At 45.7% G+C, this 21,869-nt stretch overlaps 2 protein-coding genes across 4 annotated transcripts in view; one reads left to right on the top strand and one right to left on the bottom strand.

Moving 5' to 3' along the window:
- The window catches only part of thoc6 (THO complex 6), a 5,697-nt gene extending 5,306 nt beyond the window's left edge, over window positions 1-391 (bottom strand). The window contains exon 1 of one of the 2 annotated variants that reach the window (XM_037090342.1): window positions 224-391. In XM_037090342.1, coding sequence (XP_036946237.1) covers window positions 224-238 — 15 coding nt within the window. In that variant the 5' untranslated portion in view covers window positions 239-391. Of the gene's footprint in view, window positions 1-77; window positions 103-223 lie in introns of those variants that run through there. The other variant, XM_037090341.1, reaches the window with a different exon arrangement.
- A 2,021-nt stretch (window positions 392-2,412) lies between these two features.
- The window catches only part of si:dkey-89b17.4 (zinc finger protein 850), a 30,982-nt gene continuing 11,525 nt past the window's right edge, over window positions 2,413-21,869 (top strand). For both annotated transcript variants that reach the window (XR_005073077.1, XM_037090328.1), the window contains exons 1-4: window positions 2,413-4,005; window positions 12,210-14,979; window positions 15,339-16,448; window positions 17,582-18,444. Coding sequence is in view for 1 of the 2 variants with exons in the window: in XM_037090328.1 (XP_036946223.1) it covers window positions 12,419-14,979; window positions 15,339-16,448; window positions 17,582-18,444 (4,534 nt within the window). In the remaining variant the exon portion in view is untranslated. The remainder of the gene's footprint in view (window positions 4,006-12,209; window positions 14,980-15,338; window positions 16,449-17,581; window positions 18,445-21,869) is intronic.

The following is a 21,869-nucleotide window of genomic DNA, read 5'->3' as shown; positions in this document are numbered from 1 at the left end:
TGACGCTAACACGGACAGAACAACGGACCAATCAACGTAAGGTGTATGCATTTATAAATGTGAAATATAAATGTTACCTGCACACTGAAGCACATGCTAACGTTTTAGCCACATTCGTGCCAACAACACAACACAAAGCGCGGCCGCAGCCGGCGCGCACGGCGGACTCAGTCCAACATGTCGGACTGTTTGATTGAGTTGAGCGAACATGATGAAGTTTTACCTCGACGGGACCCATCCTGCTGATCCTGCTGATCCTGATCCGGCTGATCCTGGTCCTGCTGATCCTCCGACACCTACAGCAGCTGGAGCTACGGTCCGAGCTGAAACAGAACAAATGTGGAGGGATGTACGAGGAGTGAGAGAGCTCAGACCAGGCGAGGGAATATGACGTCGCTACTGGCGCACGGGTTTCTGGGACATGTAGTGCACAGTCAAGTAGTGAGTTTTTAAATTGAATTTTCAGGACAGTGAAAAAAACATAACAGAAAAATACAAACAAATAAAAGATGAAAATAAAAAATAGTAAAATGTCAATAAAACATGTAACATCAATTTTCAAGAAGAAACCTTATTTTATTATTTATTGCTAAAAGGCACCTCGGCAGGAAGCCTGAGCTGCTGCTGCTGGTCAAAAACATTATTTTAAATGTATTTTGTTTTTAAAACACACACAGTTTAATATTAAAAAGTTGCAGAAAGTGTTTTTTCATATTTTAAGTTGTGTCCTCTTTGATTGATAAAGCTGTGCCGTGTCTGACACACATCAGGCTGCAGCAGATCAATATGCTGATTGATTTCTGGAGATGCAGATACATGATGCCCACAGCAACAACAAGCTGCTCTTTAACTTTAATGAAAAACATCTTTGATATTCATGCAGACAATAAATAAATGTAAACAACACTTTTAAATAAATGTCATTTTACTTTGTCAACAGCTTATTTATGATGTCATCTTTGTATTCTCTCATTCAGTTTCTTTAAACATGTTTTATGTGTAAAGTCAAACAACAAAATAAACTCTTGTGAGTTTGTGAAAAGAGAAAGTAAAGCAGACTGTGTCGATGTGACGACTCTCTGCTGCCTCAGTGGAGAGTTGTTACATCATCACAGAGACGTATTTCAGATGCATCAACGTGCTAAAGTAGCTGAGCCAGAGGAAGAAACTCTGCATGTTTACGGACGGATCAATGCTGCAGGATGTGATGGTGTAGTCACCTTCACTATGGAGGCCCTGCATGGCCAAACAAGATCCGTGGTGCCACTGAAAGAAACAGAAACTCTACACAAGTTTGTCTGTTGTCACACTGTGTATTGTTAATTCTATGCTAATAGTTGACCTGAGCTAACTTAGCCCCTTTTAACACTGTTCGACCAAAATGAACCTCAGCCAAGCTAAATGCGTCACACAGCAGCTCTGCTAGCTCTGGATCGCTGTCTGCTGGGACAGAGCACTGAGATGAAGCGTTTGTTCACCAGGAGACCAAACACTCTGTTTATCCCAGGCTAACAGCACCTTTATCCCAGGCTAACAGCACCTTTATCCCAGGCTAACAGCACCTTTATCCCAGGCTAACAGCACCTTTATCACAGGCTAACAGCACCTTTATCCCAGGGCTAACAGCACCTTTATCACAGACTAACAGCACCTTTATCCCAGGGCTAACAGCACCTTAATCACAGACTAACAGCACCTGTATCACAGACTAACAGCACCTTTATCACAGACTAACAGCACCTGTATCACAGACTAACAGCACCTTTATCCCAGGGCTAACAGCACCTTAATCACAGACTAACAGCACCTGTATCACAGACTAACAGCACCTTTATCACAGACTAACAGCACCTGTATCACAGACTAACAGCACCTTTATCCCAGGGCTAACAGCACCTTAATCACAGACTAACAGCACCTTAATCACAGACTAACAGCACCTGTATCACAGACTAACAGCACCTTTATCCCAGGCTAACAGCACCTTTATCCCAGGCTAACAGCACCTTTATCACAGGCTAACAGCACCTTTATCACAGACTAACAGCACCTTTATCCCAGGCTAACAGCACCTTTATCCCAGGCTAACAGCACCTTTATCACAGGCTAACAGCACCTTTGTCCCAGGCTAACAGCACCTTTATCCTAGGCTAACAGCACCTTTATCCCAGGCTAACAGCACCTTTATCCCAGGCTAACAGCACCTTTATCCCAGGCTAACAGCACCTTTATCCCAGGCTAACAGCACCTTTATCCCAGGCTAACAGCACCTTTATCCCAGGCTAACAGCACCTTTATCCCAGGCTAACAGCACCTTTATCCCAGGCTAACAGCTTCTTTAGCTCAGGACTAACTGCTCCTTTAGCCCGGGCTAACAGCACCTTTATCCCAGGGCTAACAGCACCTTTATCCCAGGGCTAACAGCACCTTAATCACAGACTAACAGCACCTGTATCACAGACTAACAGCACCTTTATCACAGACTAACAGCACCTTTATCACAGACTAACAGCACCTTTATCCCAGGGCTAACAGCACCTTTATCACAGACTAACAGCACCTGTATCACAGACTAACAGCACCTTTATCACAGACTAACAGCACCTTTATCACAGGCTAACAGCACCTTTATCACAGGCTAACAGCACCTTTATCCCAGGCTAACAGCACCTTTATCCCAGGCTAACAGCTTCTTTAGCTCAGGACTAACTGCTCCTTTAGCCCGGGGCTAACGGCTCCTTTAGCCCGGGGCTAACGGCTCCTTCATCCCAACCTTTGATACCTCAGTTTGGATGTACACTCCGTCACACCTGCTCATCCAGGTGTTTCAATGTGACCTTGGAGGTTTTGGATGATCACCAACATTCTGATGAAAATACAAACGAGACTCATGTTGAGTTTTATTTCTGTGGCTGCTGTCACTTCCTCCCAGCCTCCAGCAGGATGACACCTTCAGCCTCTGACATTAGAAAAGATGATAACACACAAAGTAAGAATCTGCAGTATTGATCATGTTCAGTGCTGTGAAAGGTCAAAGTTTAGGTTTGTCTCTTGTTGAAGGAGACACATAAAGATGCTGCTTCATTATCTGTGATATATTATCTGTGTCTTTGAGGAAGGAGGGCAGATGAGGAGCAGCTTCTTCACTCTCCCAGCACATGTTTTATCATCATCTTCACCATTATCTGGGTTCTGTTGCAGAGTTCTGTTCACACCCTCTGAACAACAGCTTCAGACTGGAGAAACATCAGACCAGTCTGATGGATTTAATGTTTCATCGAGCTGCACACAGTGAAACCTGACAGCAGAATCACAAAACAACAAACCAAACAAACCGAACTTGACGAGCTGATCTGGTGAGGATTCAGACCCACAGCCAGTCTGACAGATTAAACCAGGTGGAGGTGTGTTCATGTGTCTGACTGAGGGAACCTGCAGTAAATGATCGATCAATGAATAAAACAGTAATAGACTGATATTGACTGATGGCTGTGGCTTGTCCTCTGACCTCTCCACAGGTTCTGTCTCAGGATGTCCACATGAGTCTGATTAAATGACCTCGGAGTGTCATTTGCCCCATGATCGACCAGCAGCAGCCCGGCTCGGCTCGGCTCGGCTCGGTAATTCCCAGCGGCAGACGGGCCGAGCAGCACAAAGTGTTTGTCTCCAATCTGCATCAAAACGGACACAAATGAGCTCCAACAGCCGGAACGCGAGACCCGCAATCCGCTGTTATCGACACAAACGGGATGTTTCTGCGGCGGCGGAGATTTTCTTCTGCGCATGATGACGCGGTGAAGTTTGCGCTCCGGCTCCGCGCGGCGGCAGCGGCAGCGGCAGGAAGTATGTTGTCGAAGCGGCGGTAGAGGGAAAAGAGCCAAGAACCAAAAGTCGGTGGTAGAAGAGGAGGAGGAGAAATAACCATGCCTAATCCGTGAAACTTGCACATTTTGCACTTCCACGTCGTGCATTGTGCATCTTGCGGGCGCAGAGGCCATTTGAGGGGTAAGTGTGCAGCGGAAAACGGCTCTAAACCGAGGTTTTCCATCAATGGGGGCCGCGGTGTGTTTGTCGAGATCTTTGTGTAGCTCCGGGCTAGCCTGGGGTTGCTAAGGCTAGCTGGAATGCTAACCTCTGCGAGCTCCTGCAGCGGCAACAATCTCCGCCGGGACCCAGCTCAGTGCACCTCATGTGAAAACACAGCAGAGCGTCTCACGGATCTGTGCACGACTAAGTTCGGGCTGTGTGTCGGTTCTGTTTACCATTTTGTTGTTTTGAACTTCCGTTTTACCCCCTTTATGTCATCGCGGGGGGTTGCTAACTAGCCAGACGCTAATGCTAACGTTAGCTCGGCCGTGTATCTGGCTGCCTTTCACTGAATATCCACAAAATATGCGTTTTCATCCAACTCGGATGTGGAGTTCTGTTCCTGCTGCGGTGTTCGGGTGGTTTTCGAAAGCTAAACGGTTCATTAGCATTTTATTTGTAGCCTGAGTGCCAACAAGTTGTGTTCGGGGGGCTAAAAAAGCGAGGCTAGCCTGTTAGCATGGGGAAAATGGCTTGCTGCTCGAAAGCCATTTTCCGATGGAAATGGGGTCTCAGTGAAAGTGGGCTGATGGCTGTAGGTGTTGTCTCTGTTCTGTAGGCGGCATCATGTCGGAACCACACGGCTAACACCGGCTAACACCGGAACATTTTCCACGGTTACCCGTCCCGTGCCCTCCTCGCCGGCCGGCCAGCATCGGGTGTTATTCCCCGGTTAAATTGGGGAGTCGGCCGAAGGAAATGTCGGCCGTGTGTCGGCGGTGAACCGCTTCGCTTTTGTCCCGACAGATTCCTGCCGGGGCTGAACCCGACCGACAGGAGACGGGCCAAGGTCAGGGAGCCCGGTGCGGCGGAGCAGGGTTATATTTCAGCTCATATCTGATGGAAATCGTGGAAATAAGTTTGTTTAGCTGCTGTGGAGTTTAATTAACGGCGAACAGCTGGAGTCTCTCTGCTGCCGGTGTCCGGTCAAAACAACAGACCCGGGTTATCTGTGTGTGAAGCGGGTCAGGCTCCGGACCGTGTTAATGAATGTGGAGCCGTTTTAATGAGGCGGGCTGTGCTCAGGTTTGTTTACATGACGAGCAGCAGCAGCAGAAGAAGAAGAAGAGTTGAAGCAGAGAAGTGGAGGCTTGTGATTGGCTGCTCGTTCAAATCTGTGTGTGAATGAAACGCTTCATTTGTAAATGTGAGCAGTTCTGTGGATTATTATTATTTATCATAACCTGTGAGCTCTGATCAGGATGATTGATCAGCAGGAGGGGCTGAGGTGTCACAGCAGCACAGAGAGCGGCAGATTACAACATTTAGACTAGTGTGCTCACAGTTAATGTAAAATATCATATGAACATGAACATATAACACTGGTGTCATAAGACCTCTGTTCATTATCAGTCCACTGTTTATTATTTAAAGTTTTGAAAAGGTAAAGTGCACGGTGTCGGGCAGAGCATGGGGTCGAGCGTGGGGCCAGGTGTCGGGCTGTGGGGCAGAGCGTGGGGCCGTGGGGCCAGGCGTCGGGCTGTGGGGCAGAGCGTGGGGCCAGGCGTCGGGCTGTGGGGCAGAGCGTGGGGCCGTGGGGCCGTGGGGCCAGGCGTCGGGCTGTGGGGCAGAGCGTGGGGCCAGGCGTCGGGCTGTGGGGCAGAGCGTGGGGCCAGGCGTCGGCTGTGGGGCAGAGCGTGGGGCCAGGCGTCGGGCTGTGGGGCAGAGCGTGGGGCAGAGCGTGGGGCCATGGGGCCAGGCGTCGGGCAGCTCGTGGCTTCATGTCTCCCGTGTGAGCACTGCCGTTACATTCTTCAGACTGTTTGGTTTCTTGGTGCGGCCTCACATCAAACATCTGGCTGCTCCTCCTCCCTGTTGACTCTCTTCATTAAACTCTGCAGCCTCTCAGCTGCTTTTACTGATCACCAGCTGACCCAAGAACATTTATATTCAATCATAATCATTTAGTTCATACTTAAAGCAGGTACTGCGGACTATTTATTACACTTACTGTCTACTGAACCTGCTCACCACAAATCAATGAAGTTTAAAAGGGGATTAAAGTGGCTCATTAATGGATTGTGGTCATTTTAAAGGCTTTTCTGTAGGTTTAAGGTTTTAAAAGTTAAAAAAATACAGTTCCTCAGGAATGACTTTAATATTATTTGGTAATTCCTGAGTAACTTTTACTCGTTAGAACCCGACAACACTCAACTGTCCAGTGTTTTCACCGAGTTTGAGGAAGTCATATTCAGCCGGCGGTTCAGGAGTCCGATCTTTACAGGACATCTTTACATTGTTGGATTAAAAGACATAACTTCACATATGTTTGGATTGTTAGTATTTGAGAGATTGGAAACACTAAAACTAATAAACACAAACAGCTTAAAGACAAACTCACTAAAATAGTCAAACTGCAACAATAAGAGATGGAAAACTTCATACCAGAAAACTGAATTCATTATTCATTAAACACTAAGTTTGTGTTTCAAACCTCAAACTTCCAGGATATTGATCAGTGTAAAGGTCATTTTTCAGGTGGTTTTCATTGTTTCTGGTAAATTGTTGGAGTTTTTACATTCGATGTGAATCCAGTTCCTCAGTCAGTTCAGACAAACCGGGCTTCTGTAATGGACTCGATGTGTTTCAGTAACTAGATCCAACATGTGGGAGGTGGTTTGTGTCTGATTGGATGGAGGTAGGCTAACAGCACCCCCTGTTTACAGTCAAAGAGGGTGTTCCAGGGTCCTTGAAGAGGTCCCAGGATACTTGGTCCTTCATCATTGAGGAAGTTGTTGGGTCTGGGTGGAGCTAACAGCGGTCCTGGACAGACTGACTGGCTGGTACTCATTGGGTCAGCTATGAGCAGAGTAGAGCTCATCCTGGGACAGAAGGACTGTCATGTTCCAGGAGCACTTCAGGGAGATTTAGCAGCACTTAAGATTCCAGAATCATTGAATATGTTTTCAAGGACCCTTGAGGAGATTCCAAGCAGATCTGTGGTTATTCTCTTTGCCTTGAGTATTTTCCAGGGTGACGGATGAAGGTTCCAGCCGCAAGTGATGAAGTCGTTAAGTTTTTCAAGAATGTCCATAAGTTTTTGAAGGTCTGTGTTCTTTCAGAGAATTCCAGGGGATTCTGTGTGTTTTCGGAGTTGCAAGGTTCCGTGATAAGGAGGTGATGTGAGATCAGGGACATCAGTGGCGTCTGCTCCACAGAGGCTCCACCAACAGAAGTGATCTTGAATTGTTGACTATATAAACATGCGTGTCTTAAATTGTGTCTGAGACAGAAGCTGAATCTCCATCAGGACTATGACTAACATTAAAGTTACCTTATTTCAGTTGTCGTGACAAAACAAAAGTTTAAATGTATCCAGTCAGTCTGTTAACAGATTCACCTCTCTGTGATGGAAGACAGAAAAGCATCCAAGCAGCAAATGTTTGGTACGTCCTTAAAAATACATTCAACCTCTAGTTTCTGTCAGGTGACTTCAGCCTCCATCAGATAGTTTGTCCAACAGAGGAAACTTGGCCTTTATACTGTGAACTGTTGGAACACTGCAGATATCAGTCACTACTCTTTAAAGGTCTATGGGTTGATTAAAACAATGAATAATATGAATATTTAAACTCAGCAGCCTTTAGATTTGATCTGGACAGTGTTTCTCTGAGCAGCAACATGGCACCAGATGACAGTGTTACTTAGCTTTAGCATCATCGTCACATCACACTAATTAACTCAGACACTACAACTGTTGTTCTTCCCGGAACAGCAGGAGGAATCACACAGGTCTGATGTAACGACCAGAGACGTCTGATAGAAGAGGAGTCGTCTGATTAAAGGCTCCTGGGTTCATGTTGATGTGACAGTTTATCAAAACAGATTCTGCTTCATTAAAATCATCTTCATTATTCTTGAAGAATTATTTACTAAATAGAGTTCTGCAAGTAATCTGGTAAAACTTTTCATGTCACAAAATCTCAGTTTTTTCAATACAGTGCAGCCACTAATATTAAACATGTCCCGTTTCTATGCATTCTGAGTTTTGTAAATAATACTTCTCACGTCATGTACTTCTACTGCACAGAGTAAAATGCAGTACTAATACCTGTTTAGTACTGTGACTGCTGAGCGGAACACTTCTGATACCTGCTGTAAGAGTCAGCACCATGCCGCTGCTTCACAGCATTCTGCAAATGTTTCAATATTCTGCTCGTCAGTGTCACAAATATTCAATTCATATATAATAATAATAAACAATAATGCTGGATATTATTAATACTCTTCTGCTTCCCTCTGGACCAGCTCTGTTTTCTAAAACAGATTTTAATCTCAGTGAGATTTTGACTCCAAGTTTTGGTTGAGGCTCAGAGGCAGCACATTTATTGATGTATTCTTATTATAAGTATTAATCTATGGTCCATGTTATTGAATCCATGTCAGCCTGGCGAGAGTCAGTGTGGTCGTACCTGCTCCTCGTCTCCTCTCTGCCTCCCTACGTGTGTGTGTGTGTGTGTGTGTGTGTGTGTGTGTGTGTGTTCTCCTCCCCCTCCACCATTTTCCTCTCCTGCCAGTCAAATCCTCCTCCTCACCTTTATTTTCCACTGCTTTCCTTCTTCTCCCGCCGCTCCAACAGGCTGCCGCCCCTCCCCCATCTCCTCTTTCCTCTCCTCTCCTCTCTCCCCCTCCTCTCCCCCTCCTCTTTCCTCTCCTCTCTCCTCTTTCCTCTCCTCTCCTCTCCTCTCTCCCCCTCCTCTCCCCCTCCTCTCCTCTCTCCTCTTTCCTCTCCTCTCTCCTCTCCTCTCTCCTCTCCTCTCTCCTCTCCTCCCTCGACCTGTTTTCTCAACACCTTTACCCTCACACTGTACTTTACAACAACCCATCAAACTCTTAATGTGAGAATTGATTAATTATGAATTAATCAACTGTTAACTAGCCCATCAGTCATATTTCTTACTTTGTGTAGCGTTGACATCCTCATGTCGAACTGTAAATACTATATTTTAATTCTTTGTGTTACTGTGTTGATTGTTTCTTTGGGTGATCCGTCACGAGACGAGACTCGCACAGTCTCAGTTCCTTCACAGAGCAGATTAACGTGGCTGCCTGCTGTGATCAGTTACAGATTACAGATCATCCTGTTAAAACTGTCACAGACATCACTTTCATCTGCTGCTCCTTAAGCTACTGATCTGATTACTGACTGCTGTTTTAGAACCAATGTGATTTTTGTTGGCCAGTAAGAACCAATATTTCCAGCATGTTTTCCTCCAGAGTGATTGTAGTTTCAGACTGACCTGTGAAGTGAACAGAACAAATCCAACACACGAGGATCATTTAGGAGAAGATGAAAAGTTGGTTTCCTTAAACCAAACTTTACAGCTGCAGACCACAGATGTCATCACTTTATACTCATGTTTATAAGCAGTTGTCAATTGAAAAGTCATGAGACATGAAGTAAAAATGCTGTGAAATATGTTTTTTTAAAGCCTTTAACAACGTCCAGAGTGAGAAGTGACCTGTGTGTCACAGTGACAGCTTCAGTCCACCATCACAGGCTCACACTGACAGCACGCCTACATATGAAAACATCTTAGATCACTTCAACCAGCAGAAGCAGCTTTTCTGCACCTGCGATCAGTAATCTGACCCCTTCAATACATACTGCTCAACACACCTTTAATTCATTGTGGATGGTTTTAATAAGATCTGGTTTCAGGAGCTGCAGCTTCAGTCATGAAAATGTCTCTCTGATGCTCTTTTACACTTTAAAATAAATCAGAACCTCATTGTTCCTGTAAACTGTCTATTTTAGAGCCAGACTGATATTATCAGCTGATATTGACCCATCACAGATCTGCACATGATGAATATTTCATGTAACGATCATCCTGTACAACATTATTGTGATTCATGTTATGATACTGATAATTATCCAAATAATCTTCATTTTAAAAATAAAGTGCCCCTCAATGGTCACAATACTTTTTCTATTTTTTTTTAAATTTTATTTTAAAGAAGAAAAGATGTGATTACATTCCCAGTGATGTTCCTGCACCAGTGTTCTGATATCAGTTTAGACAGTGAAAGTTAAATGTTGACCTGTGAAACTCCTGCCTCTGATCCATATCTTGGTCTGTTTTGTTTGATAGCCACATTTGAGGGATCAGTGCAAGAAATTGGGAAGTATATCAGCAGCTATATCGATATGAGACTCTCCTTCCCTGACATCGGCAGCAGTTCCAAAAATCAAGTGTCGGTCGGAATCTTGTCTGTTTAGTAATGAGGCATTTAAAGCTGCAACCACAGAAATTTGATAAATGATTAGTTGTTTCTGTTAAATGAACGTGGAGTTTACTAATCCATATTTATAACACTGTTTAATATTGTCAGTGTGTCTCAGGTGAACCGAGCTCTCTAAGGTCATGAGGGATTACAGTAGTATTATGTAAGGACTGTAAATCCTTGTTCGATATGTCTAAAGAGTCCCGTGGAGGATGTTGTAGTTTGGTTGGAGTGTCAAGTCTTAACGCTGGTGATTCTGCATCTGTCGGCCATGTTGGCAGATGCAGCGTTCTCCGTCAGAGGAGGAACAAACATCAGTGTGTCAGCATCACAGACGTGTCAGACAGAAGTCACCTCTGTGCTCAGGATCCTGGTGATCAAACAGAATCACTGCATTTATCAGCTGATCATTCCATCAACATTATTCTACAATTTTGATAATCAGTTGGTCATGTCATGTCATTTTCTTCTGCTTATCAATTAATCAGATTCAGTTAGATCAATTCAGTCACTTTTCAAAGAAATATGTAAAATATTGTCTTGTTGCAGCTTCTCTGGTGTGAAGGCTGTTTCACTCATATTTATGTCTACAGCTATTTTTCAAAAATGGTGACAGTGGAAGGTGAAATGTTTTTACCTCGTTAACAGTCCTGAACCCAAAGATAATCAGTTTATTACCATAAATAACAAACTTCTGCAACAAGACAATATTTGCTGCTCAGTTTGCCATCAAGTGACCAATCAATGAATGATTTCTGTTTGAGGCCTGTTATCAATCATCGAAGCTTTTCGTTTTTCCTTTTCTGTATAAGATATGTCTTGTATTTGCGCAGATGGGTAAAACAATGAGTTTGTCAATAAGAATTCAACCTTCACACTCTCCCACAAGTTTTTACTTGAGATGGGCCTAAAATATTTGCACTGAATAAAGTGTTGGACGTCTCCCTCTCCAGCATTTTACCATGGTTTTTCCTGTTACAGTCTTAATAACCTTACTGTGGATACTAGTACTGGTGTGAGATCAGGCTAATTGGGAGGAGGGTGGCAGGTTGGTGATTGTGTTGAGGGATTCACTGCAGCTCCGTCCTCTTTATACTGTCAACAAAGGTGTGTCCTGCACGCTGCAGTCAGACGTAAACAGTGCAGTGATAGAAGCTGAGGCCCGGCTGGTATTTTAAAACTGAAGTAAAGTGACAGCTGTTTTGATATTTTATTATGTGCAGCCATTACATCCAATGATTGACAGAGAATTGATCTGCAACTATTGATATATTTTTTTAAATTGATGCATATTCTTTTCTTTTTAAGGCAAAACATTCAGTGTTTTCTGACTTTTAAAATGTGAACAACAGTGTCTTCTGTTCTGTTTTATATCACAGTTAGCTGAATATTTGTTAAATTTTGACTGAACAGTTAACATGAGAGTAATTGACAGATCAATCAATAACAATACTTGTCGTAGGTCTTATCTAATTTTATTTCCTTATTATGGCACAAACATTAAACTCAGCAATACTGAATAATTCAATCTATTTTATCTAATAATCTTGATAATGTTGGTTTATTATTTTTTTTTTTTGTACATCTATGAATGAAAAATTATCACAAGCTCCAAGATGCGAATAACCTTAAAACCTTAAAAAGGTTGTCATATTCAGATTATCCACCATGTAGTGTAATATAGCAAACAATTATGTAATTAAGTTTCAAATGCATCTTTTCATTTAAGAAGTTTGGCATGTATAAGCCTAAATTTTTGCTATTGCTTTTGTTTTTTTAGTATTCTGTTTGGCTGCTGGGACAAACAAATTTCCCTGTTAAAGGACTACTGATTCTGATTCTAAAGGAATGTAAATAACTCTGTAAGTAACCCTCTTTTTCTTGTCTCTCCACAGTGATACCTCATTGGCTGGTGTGACCCCCGCAGGCCCGCCACCTCCCAGGGTGGGCCGTGATTGGCTTGAACTGCACTGACAACTCTTGGAGAGAAAATGGCTGCCACTGCTGCCCCCCCATCTTAAGAGCTAAGCCCCTCCCCTGACATCACTGTTCATTGCTTTGTTGTGAACTGTGATTCCCGCCAACCTATTTGCTTTAGAGTACTATGGCAATGCATGATATGAGTCGTGCCAAGGGTTTCCCCTGTAAAGAGTGTGATATGGTTTGCCCGAGTACTCCAAGTCTTCTAGAACATATGAAAGCACATTATCAGCAAGAAGATACCGGACGTTTTGAGTGTGAACAGTGTGGCAGAATTTACAAACACGCTGCTAGTCTAGCTAATCATAAAAAATCTCACGAGGTGGGTTCATTCCAGTGTCCTGTTTGTACACGTACCCTACCCAACGCTGTAGCATTGAAAAACCACCTACGTATCCATACATTGTCCCCTAGTAGTGCACACGCAGAAGAAGAGAGTGAAGAAGTGCCCGAAGAACAAGGCCACGACGAGAGGGACTACGGCCTCGCCCAAGACCTCTCGGACGGGTTTGGGCGCTCACATTTGAACAATAGTGGCATGGGACATAGTGTCCTGCAAAGCCACGAAACAGACGACCACGGAAAAAAAGGCTCCCCTGAATCTGACGACGCTTGGGACAGACCGTTCAAGTGTGATCAGTGTGACAGAACCTACCGGCATCACGGTAGCTTGGTGAACCACAAGAAGTGTCACCAGCAAGGAACATTCAAGTGCTCTGTGTGTTTTAAACAATATAGCAACCTGGCTGCCTTAAACAGCCACGAGAGAACTCACTCGAAGTTCAAGACCCCTGGAGCATCCATGGTGAGCAGCAGCAGTAACAGCAGCAGTGGCAACCAGTCATCCCAGAGTGACGACACGGCCTCCTGTTTTTGCCACCTGTGCCAGGTAGCGCTGCCAAATAAGGCAGACTTCCAGGAGCACATCCTGCTGCACAACACGGCCACACCGTCACTTGGACTGCCACGCAGTTTCCCCGGCATCATGCCTCACAATCTGAGTGCAGTTCGATCCCCAGCATACACCCCCGCCTTGGGGGATCCTCTGCCCCTGCCACCCCTGCCCAGTGAGAAAAGAGGTCCCTATGACCCCATAATGGGCCCTCCAGTCAACAACCCCATCTACACGTGTGCTTATTGTGGCGCAGGACACCCAGATCTGGAGACCTTGAAAGTCCACTATCTGACCCATGATCCCCATCCTGGCTCTCATGGCCAGGACAGCTCCATCCTCAACTCAGACACACTAAGCTCTGGATCACAGGGCTCGGTGTCCTCTCCATCTGGAGGCCGTGTGCCCCAGGCCAACTCTCCAGATGACGGAGAGCGGCGCTTTAAATGCGGGGAGTGCGGCAAAAGCTACCGGCATGCAGGAAGCCTGGTCAACCACAAACGCTGCCATCAGACAGGCCACTACCAGTGCACCATTTGCTGTAAGCAGTATCCTCATCTGGCAGCGCTACACAGTCACCTACGAAGTCACAAGGGGCGTCCCTCTAACCAGCCTATTGGTAATGACGGCAATGACTGGTTATCTCCAGAGCCACTAACTCTAGACTCCCAGCAGAGCTACGTCCAAGAAGGCAGTGGTGCCACCACTCCAATCTCACTGCCAGGAAATCTTGGTGATGCAGCCCACTTTGTACCAGACGGTGGCCACAGCAGTGGGTTGGACTCTCTTGAGTTTCATGATCGCTTTGATGGCAGCTCACTTTCCCAGAGCAACTCTGCTCACCGTCAGGCAGACAGACACGTGTGTGCGGACTGTGGTGAGATGTATGGTGATGTATCTGGCATCAAGTCACACATGTGTCCTCGCCGTGGCCAGCAGCAACAGCCGCCACAACAGCAGCAGGGCAACATGTCCAACGGTTTTATGGGGAACATGAACTACCACAGCTCCGGTGGAACCTCGCTGCCGGCTGGAAGCTCCAGTGGACTGAAAGACAGCAGCAGCCAGCGACAGTACTCTCAGAGTGGTGGCAAGAGAATGGGGAGCAATGACAAAGATGACGATGATGATGGAGAGGTTTATCAGTGCTCGGTGTGTGGCAACCACTACGCCAGCCTCAGAGCACTTAGGAGCCACCTGCGTAGCCATGCCAATAACCCAACAGGGCCTGGACCCTCCACCCTGGAGCAGGATTGGCGGATGATATGCTCCACCTGTGGCCAGAGCTTCTCCAGGAAGCAGGACCTCCTAAATCATCAGTTAGTCCATGGGCCCCAAAGGCCAGATGGGCAGCAACAGGGTATCGGAGGCACCTCAGCTAATGGTAATGACAAGATGGACGGGCGCAACCACATTTGTGTTGACTGTGGCATGTTTTTTGCTGATCGCCACCACCTGATTACTCACCTGTGCCCTGGTAAGAATCGTGCCAGCTCAATGAGCAAGCAGGGCCTAAATGGAGCCAAAGGGATGTCTGGAGGAGATGGAGTTGGTGGCGGGGTCGCCGGAGGAAGCCGTGATGTTGGTGGTGATGGACGTAGGCCGATGGTTGACCAAAGTGACAAGCCTCACAAGTGTGATCAATGTGGACGAGGATACCGACACCCATGCTCACTCCTCAACCACAAGAAGTCCCATAAGACTGGAGTTTTCCGCTGCTTGGTGTGCCAGAAACGCTACTACAATCTGCTGGCTCTTAAGAATCACCAAAGGACTCACTTTGATCTAAAGAGGTATGCTCCTCATTTTGTCAGTTTTTTATTTGACATTGTATTAGGGTAGATGTCGTAATGAGTATAAATACAATGCTACATTTTACACACATTTAGCAAAAATCTGTGATAAAGATAGAAAATAATAATAATGTGTAAGTTTGTGCAAATGAGTTAAGCAATCTTAACTTTACTTTTGACAGTGACCTGTGCTAAAGAGAAAATTCAGAGGACTGGTCCCCCCAAAAAATTATGGGCACCGACATTTATAAGATTTTACTAGGACTACCAATGTAAGGAATTTGACTTTTGGGCCGGGATGATTGTATTAATGTATTTAAAGATATTCTGTTGTGTTTTCTGTATCTCTGTCACTGTAGGCACAAGTGTGAAGAATGTGGAAAGGCTTTCAAGATCCAAAAGCAGCTGATCAACCACCTCCGTCTCCATGAGGAGCATCGGGCCAAAGGTCTTGTTCGGTCTGGCCCCAACGGTTCCCGATTCCAGCAGCCCGGTCCGTCTCAAATGCAGACTATGAGGGGAGAGTCATCAAAAAGCCAGGTAATGGGCATGAAATACAGCCATCAAGGGTTCAAAAAGCCCTACTCCTCGGCTGGAACATCCAGGCCCCAGAAGTTTGATCCAGCTGAAACTGGACGACGGCCTTTTTCCTGTGAAGAATGTGGAAAGACATATCGCCATGCAGGCAGCCTGGCCAATCACAAGAACCTTCACAAAATCGGGGAGTACCACTGCAATGTCTGCAACTCTACATACCCCAACAGGCTGGCAATGAAAAACCACCTACGGCTCCACTTTGCCCAGAAGAAGCACAACTGTCAAGAGTGTGGCAAGGGCTTTCGCACCCAGAGACAGCTAGCTACCCATACTACAGCTGGGTTGTGCAAAGGCCCGCAGGGCCCCGGGGCCCAGATGGATTTTGAATGCGATGGCTGCTGTGAAGGCTTTACCACGGCTGATGAGCTTGCAGCCCATGACTGCCCAGCCCAGCACCTGCCTTCATCCTCATCTACCAACAGCTCCACCAACATCAGCATGGAGAGAAGCTCTGTGGACTTGGACTCTGACGAGAGACCCTATGCCTGTGACCTCTGTAGCTGTGCCTACAAACATGCAAGCTCCTTGCTGAACCACAAGCACACCCACAAGACGGGAAACTTCCGGTGCAACTTCTGTGACAAGCCCTACACCAATTACATGGCATTACGCAACCACATGCGCATCCACACGCAGCGGAAGAAGCACATCTGCCACACGTGTGGGAAAGCCTTCCGGCTAGCCAGGTTCCTCCGCAACCACCAGAAGGTCCATGAGGAAGGCGCCACCCCTTTCGGCTGCCCCACCTGTGGGAAGAGTTTCCAGGGGAGGTCCGGTCTGGCCAGGCACCGCTGCGGGGACAACCAGGTAGGCATGGAAGTCAGGAGGAAGGCCACTGCACCCACGGGAGAGGGCGAGGAGTGTCGGTACACGTGAGTTCTCGTCAGTTGTTTGTGATTCTTCGAAGTTGAAAAAAATAGTGAAGATAAATTTAGGTCTCTACATGTCTATTACAGGTATATGATCTCCAATCCGGCTTCCTTGGGACCATACGCGTGCCGGAATTCGGATTTTTCTGAAGTTTGGACAAATTGAATTAGTGGAGAGAACAGATAAGTCAACCCTGTTTGCTTTCAGTTAGCATATATCACACACTTGAGTTTTTCAGGCTACCTACAATCAAACATTTCATGTTTAGATGTATTGTTTTAATGCTTTGTTCTCTCAGCAATCTGACAAAGATTTTATGTAGCCTTTTGTGTGTAGCATATTAGCAAAATTTAAAGTATTGATGTTGTGTGTTCTTGCTCTTGCTCTGATTTTGATTGTAGTCCTTGATTTGTTTGTGTGTTTTCTTAAGGTAGTTTCATGATACTGGCCAGCTATTAGTCATATGATAGGTTCTTGCATTTTGATGTCTTGGCAACTGAAATCACAGGGAAGATTAGGAAGTATTTGGAGCTAGCTGCACTGCACATGTCTAGGTGTCATTATTCTTTATAGTTAAAGGATTCTTTACTACAGCACAGTCTGGCACGGTAGAGGTTCTTTGAGCATGTTTGATTTTTCATCATTACATTCAGAATTCAGTTATCACTCAAATGAAGGCTGGGACAGAAGGTCTTTGAAATTGTTTGAAGCTTGTGTCCATTTGTGCAGTGCAGGGAGCAGCAGATACCTCCCAGATCCCTATATGAACCCCAGTTGTTTGTCCATAGTCTTTCCCATGTCCCTCCCTACCCCACCCAGCAGACCTCTCCCCTGTGACTTGTGTAGAAATCCTAACTTGAAATGGTACACCACTTTGTAGTAATCTTTATCAAAGCTTTAAGCCGGATTTCAGATCATATACCTGTATGTGCAAGATCTTAGATGATGAGTAGTTTTAAATAGTTCCATAATTTTAAAGAAAAGTGGTAACCAGTAACTGAGACCAACTTGGCTAGAACAGTGAAAAAAAAAGTACCATCTTCTGATACTAATCTTCCCCTTTCCTTCCTTTTTGTACCTCTTCCCACCCCTTTCTTCCTTCCCCCCTTGTTTTTCTTTGTTTGTCTCTGTACAGATGTGATCAGTGTGGCCGCTCCTACCGCCATGCCAGCTCTCTCCTTAACCACAAGAACACCCACACTGTCGGCATCTACCACTGCGCCGTGTGCCTCAAGACCTACTCCAACCTGCTTGCCCTGAAGAACCACCGCCGTATCCACTCCGAGACACGGCGCCACCGTTGCCACGACTGCGGAAAGGCCTTCCGTGTTTCCTCTCAGCTCTACAACCACAGACGTGTCCACCAAAAGCAGCGGGAGCTGACCTGCCGGTCCTGCCAACGAGCCTTTCCTACGCATGCCAGCTTCAGGCTCCACATGGAGATCACCCATGGTCAGGCACCCCAGCCCCGCCAGCCCAGACCCCAGCAGCCTCGACCAGGGGGCTCCCAGGAGCTGGGCTGGGGGTCAGGCCTGGACCTCACCTTGATGCAAGAGCAAGGACTCACCCCCAGCAGCATGACCAAAGCCCGCGGCCGTGGGGGAAACAGTGAGATCATCAAGTCCCATGTCTGTGACCAGTGTGGTCGCTCTTACCGCCACGCCAGCTCCCTGCTCAACCACAAGAACAGCCACAAGACCGGGACCTACTTCTGCAACTCCTGCCAGAAGGAGTTCCCCAACCTGATGTCTCTCAAGAACCACCGACGGATCCATACCGAGCCTAAACGCTACCAGTGCCCTGACTGCGGCAAGTCGTTCCGGGTGTCCACACAACTCATCTGCCACCGACGCATCCACACCAAGGAGAAACCGTTCTCCTGCCAGCAGTGTGACAAGCGCTTCTCCTCCAAGTCCAACCTGAGGCACCACATGAAGGTGCACTGGAGCGGCTCGACGGCGCCCCCTCCCATGGCCATGCGTGCGCCCAACTTCCTGGGTATGCCCGGCGGCCCCTTCATATAAGCTATGGGATTAGGGAGGGGGGGTTGGGCGAGACATGTGGGGGGGGGGGGGGGCAGTCACATGCCAAGGTTTCTGGAGGTGCCAAAACGTAGCTCTTCCTCCTCTTCTTCATTTTCCATGTGTGGCTGTAGTGTGTGTGATGCTGGGAGCTTAGACTCAGTCCAGGTCCTGCATGACAGAACATATACACAAAGCAGGAGGGATAACGCAAAATGGACGGTGCACACACACTCAGTCACTCACACACCTCTTTCCTTTCCTGAGCTGAGGCTTCCTTCACGAACGTTTTCATAAGGCTCTTGGTTGTAGACGTGTCCGACTGTCCCACACAGACTGACTGAGAGGCAGACATGGACTGTAGACACACATTATGTAGATGGACTTCACTACACCTGCCTTACACCCTCCTGCATGTCGCCCCATAAACTCGAGGTGTTCGAACCTTTCTCGCTCTGATCATTGGCGCCCCACAGAGCTGCAGACTGAGCTGTAAGCAGACTGTTGAATAAAGCCCAGCTCGAACAGACTCATGAATCCTGTGGTGGTGACTTGACGGTCAGACAGAGCAGCTGTGAGGGTCCAGATAAAGTCGTGAGGAAGTCTGATGCTTGTTTATGAGTAATGAGCCATCTTGTCCATTTCAGTCCCGGGAGCTGATCGGTTCTGTGTTGCAGTTGGTTTTCCGCCCTCATCCCTGCTCTGATGATGTTCATAGGGAGTCTGTCTTGATGAAATCTTCTCTGGTGGCCTTTGTCACAATGTTTTAAACCATATTCTGACCAAGTCAGTCTCAACAAAGTTCAAACTGTTTTTGTTTAAGTGTGACCAACATGTAGATGCAGTGCTGGTGAAGACAGAGGTTCGGTTTGTTTTCCCTTTTTTGTATCTCAGTGTTTGACAGCAAAGAATTCTGGGAGCTTTTTGGACCGAGGACGGCATGCTTCGTTCTCTGAGGGCCTGTGTGTGTGTGTGTGTGTGTGTGTGTGTGTGTGTTCTCATGTGTGTCTTGCAGCACCAAGATGAGCTTTATATTCTTGTAGCTTCCCAAACAGACACTTCCTGACGCCTCGCTCACACGCACAGATTCAACAGCAGCAGTAGTGTCTAACCTCTTGTTGAAATGAGGCTTCCAGCTGTGTTTAGCATTAAGTCTACACTTTACATACTTGGATTCCGTTTTGTTCTGACGTCTTTATACCAGCAAAAGATTAAGTCATTATTTTCAGTAGGGTTAGGGTTAATGAAGACTGAAATTTGGTGGAAAGTCCTAGAAAAAGCCAGTGAGTGGGCCTCGAGTAGAAATACTGAAGTTGAGTGTTTTTAAGTACTGTGATCGCAAACATTTTAACTTTAAATTTTACTGCAAATGTACATCAGTTCCACATATCAGTTATCGTTTCTTTGGGAACTGATGATCTGTATTGATATTAGCCCTGAAAAAACAAACATAAAAGCTTATTCCTGCTCATGTATAATAACTGGAGCAAACACAATTCAGATCGTCAAACAAAGTCACAACTGAGTTTTGACACTCAGGTTTCCATGTGCACTAGAATCAGTCAACTGTCAGCTTAGATTTTTGAAACTGATGAAAATTGTTAGTTTTAATTACAATAACAATGTAGGAAAATAAACATGAACGTGTCCACAAGTTTAAATACAGAAAACAGCACATTTACATAAAGATTTCAATTTTCAGAGAACTCACTGGTCACGTCACATCTGCCTTCTTTGAGTCTGTGTGTGTGAACACGTCATCAGTCTGTCTGATGTATATTTCCCGAGCGGCCCTGGTCTGTGTCTCAAAGGTTCCTGAACGTGGCTGCGTGTCTAAAAACGGAGAGAAGCCGCATCACAAAGTAAAAAGATGAGTAAAGAAAAGGTGTATATTGATCGGCCTGAGCCGAGTCGATTCTGTTCCGTTTGATCCTGTATTGTAATCGTACTTCTCACTGTACTCTCTACAGTACCTCTTTTATAAGAAGGAAAAAACGACAGATCATTGTAGTAATGCATTTATTTATATTATTATTATTATTATTATTATTATTATTAACACTTGTAATGGACGGCGCTAGTCTTTAGGATGTGTGAGTTTAGAGCTGTGTTGATGTAAACACCCACCTGACACCCCCCTCCTCTACCCACAATGCCCCTGTCCTGTGGAGATGGACTCTGAAAACTCGGCTCCACTGAGACTCCTCTGAACATTAATGAACTGTAACGACACGACGGATCGTGTTCTTCTTGCCTTTTACCAAGTGATGTTGTGACGGTCTTTCTCAGTCGAGCCTTCCCATCATCCCTTTCTATTTATCTCTCGCCGAGTTTGACTGACCCCACTTCCTGTTTCACAGAAATCAAACTGTCTTTTAAAAGGGACGACTCGGCGATCCTCCTTTATTTTCGGAGTGCATTCAGTCCTCATCAGTTGAACCTTTTTATGTTACACTTTTATGGTAACCTTGTATTTATTGGTGTCATTTTTTTTTCCTTATTTAATTGCGTTTTATGACTATTTGGAGCCTCTGTGTGTGTTTAAAACACAGTTTGTCAGCGTTTTCAGGAGCACTGGTGCTAGTTTTAAAAAAGAAAAGTCAAGCCGTGCAGTGACCGTCAAGTGCTGTAGGAGTCGATGTGATCTTGATCTAGAACACAGAAATAATAACTGTACATTCTCTATTTTTTATTTCTGCATTTTCTTCCTCCACCATGTTTGACTTTGGTTTCTGAGTGGACACTTTCCCACCTGCATTTCAAGTAGTTTTTAGAGAAAAGAAGAAGAAGAAAAAGATTGGTTTGGAACAACTATAACCCCTTTTTTGTTTTAAAGTCTAACTTTTGTTTCCATGCATATATATGTAATGCTTACTATACACTTTTATAAACTATGTTTTGATAATTCATTTCTTAACAGAAAAACTTGTCCATATACTATAACCCTTACTGCTGAGTACTGAAAATAAATAGCTGAAAACAAAAACCCAGTGGAGCTCAGTGTTTTCAATCCGCTCTCCTCCAGCAGCCTCAGTTTAAACTGTCGTTCACACAGTGGCCATTTTATTAGGAACACCTGCACCGTCTGATGCAGCAACAAACTCAGTCCTCCTCTCCTCCTCTCCTCCTCCTGATGATGATAGAAAGTCCTCCTCTCCTCCTCCTGATGATGATAGAAAGTCCTCCTCTCCTCCTCCTGATGATAGAAAGTCCTCCTCTCCTCCTCCTGATGATGATATAAAGTCCTCCTCTCCTCCTCCTGATGATAGAAAGTCCTCCTCTCCTCCTCCTGATGATAGAAAGTCCTCCTCTCCTCCTCCTGATGATAGAAAGTCCTCCTCTCCTCCTCCTGATGATGATAGAAAGTCCTCCTCTCCTCCTCCTGATGATGATAGAAAGTCC

The sequence above is a fragment of the Acanthopagrus latus genome, chromosome 23, assembly GCF_904848185.1.
Source record: "Acanthopagrus latus isolate v.2019 chromosome 23, fAcaLat1.1, whole genome shotgun sequence".
Classification (NCBI taxonomy): Eukaryota; Metazoa; Chordata; class Actinopteri; order Spariformes; family Sparidae; genus Acanthopagrus; species Acanthopagrus latus.
The sequence above is the reverse complement of the archived record's forward strand: the minus strand, read 5'-3'. Positions and strand labels throughout refer to the sequence as shown.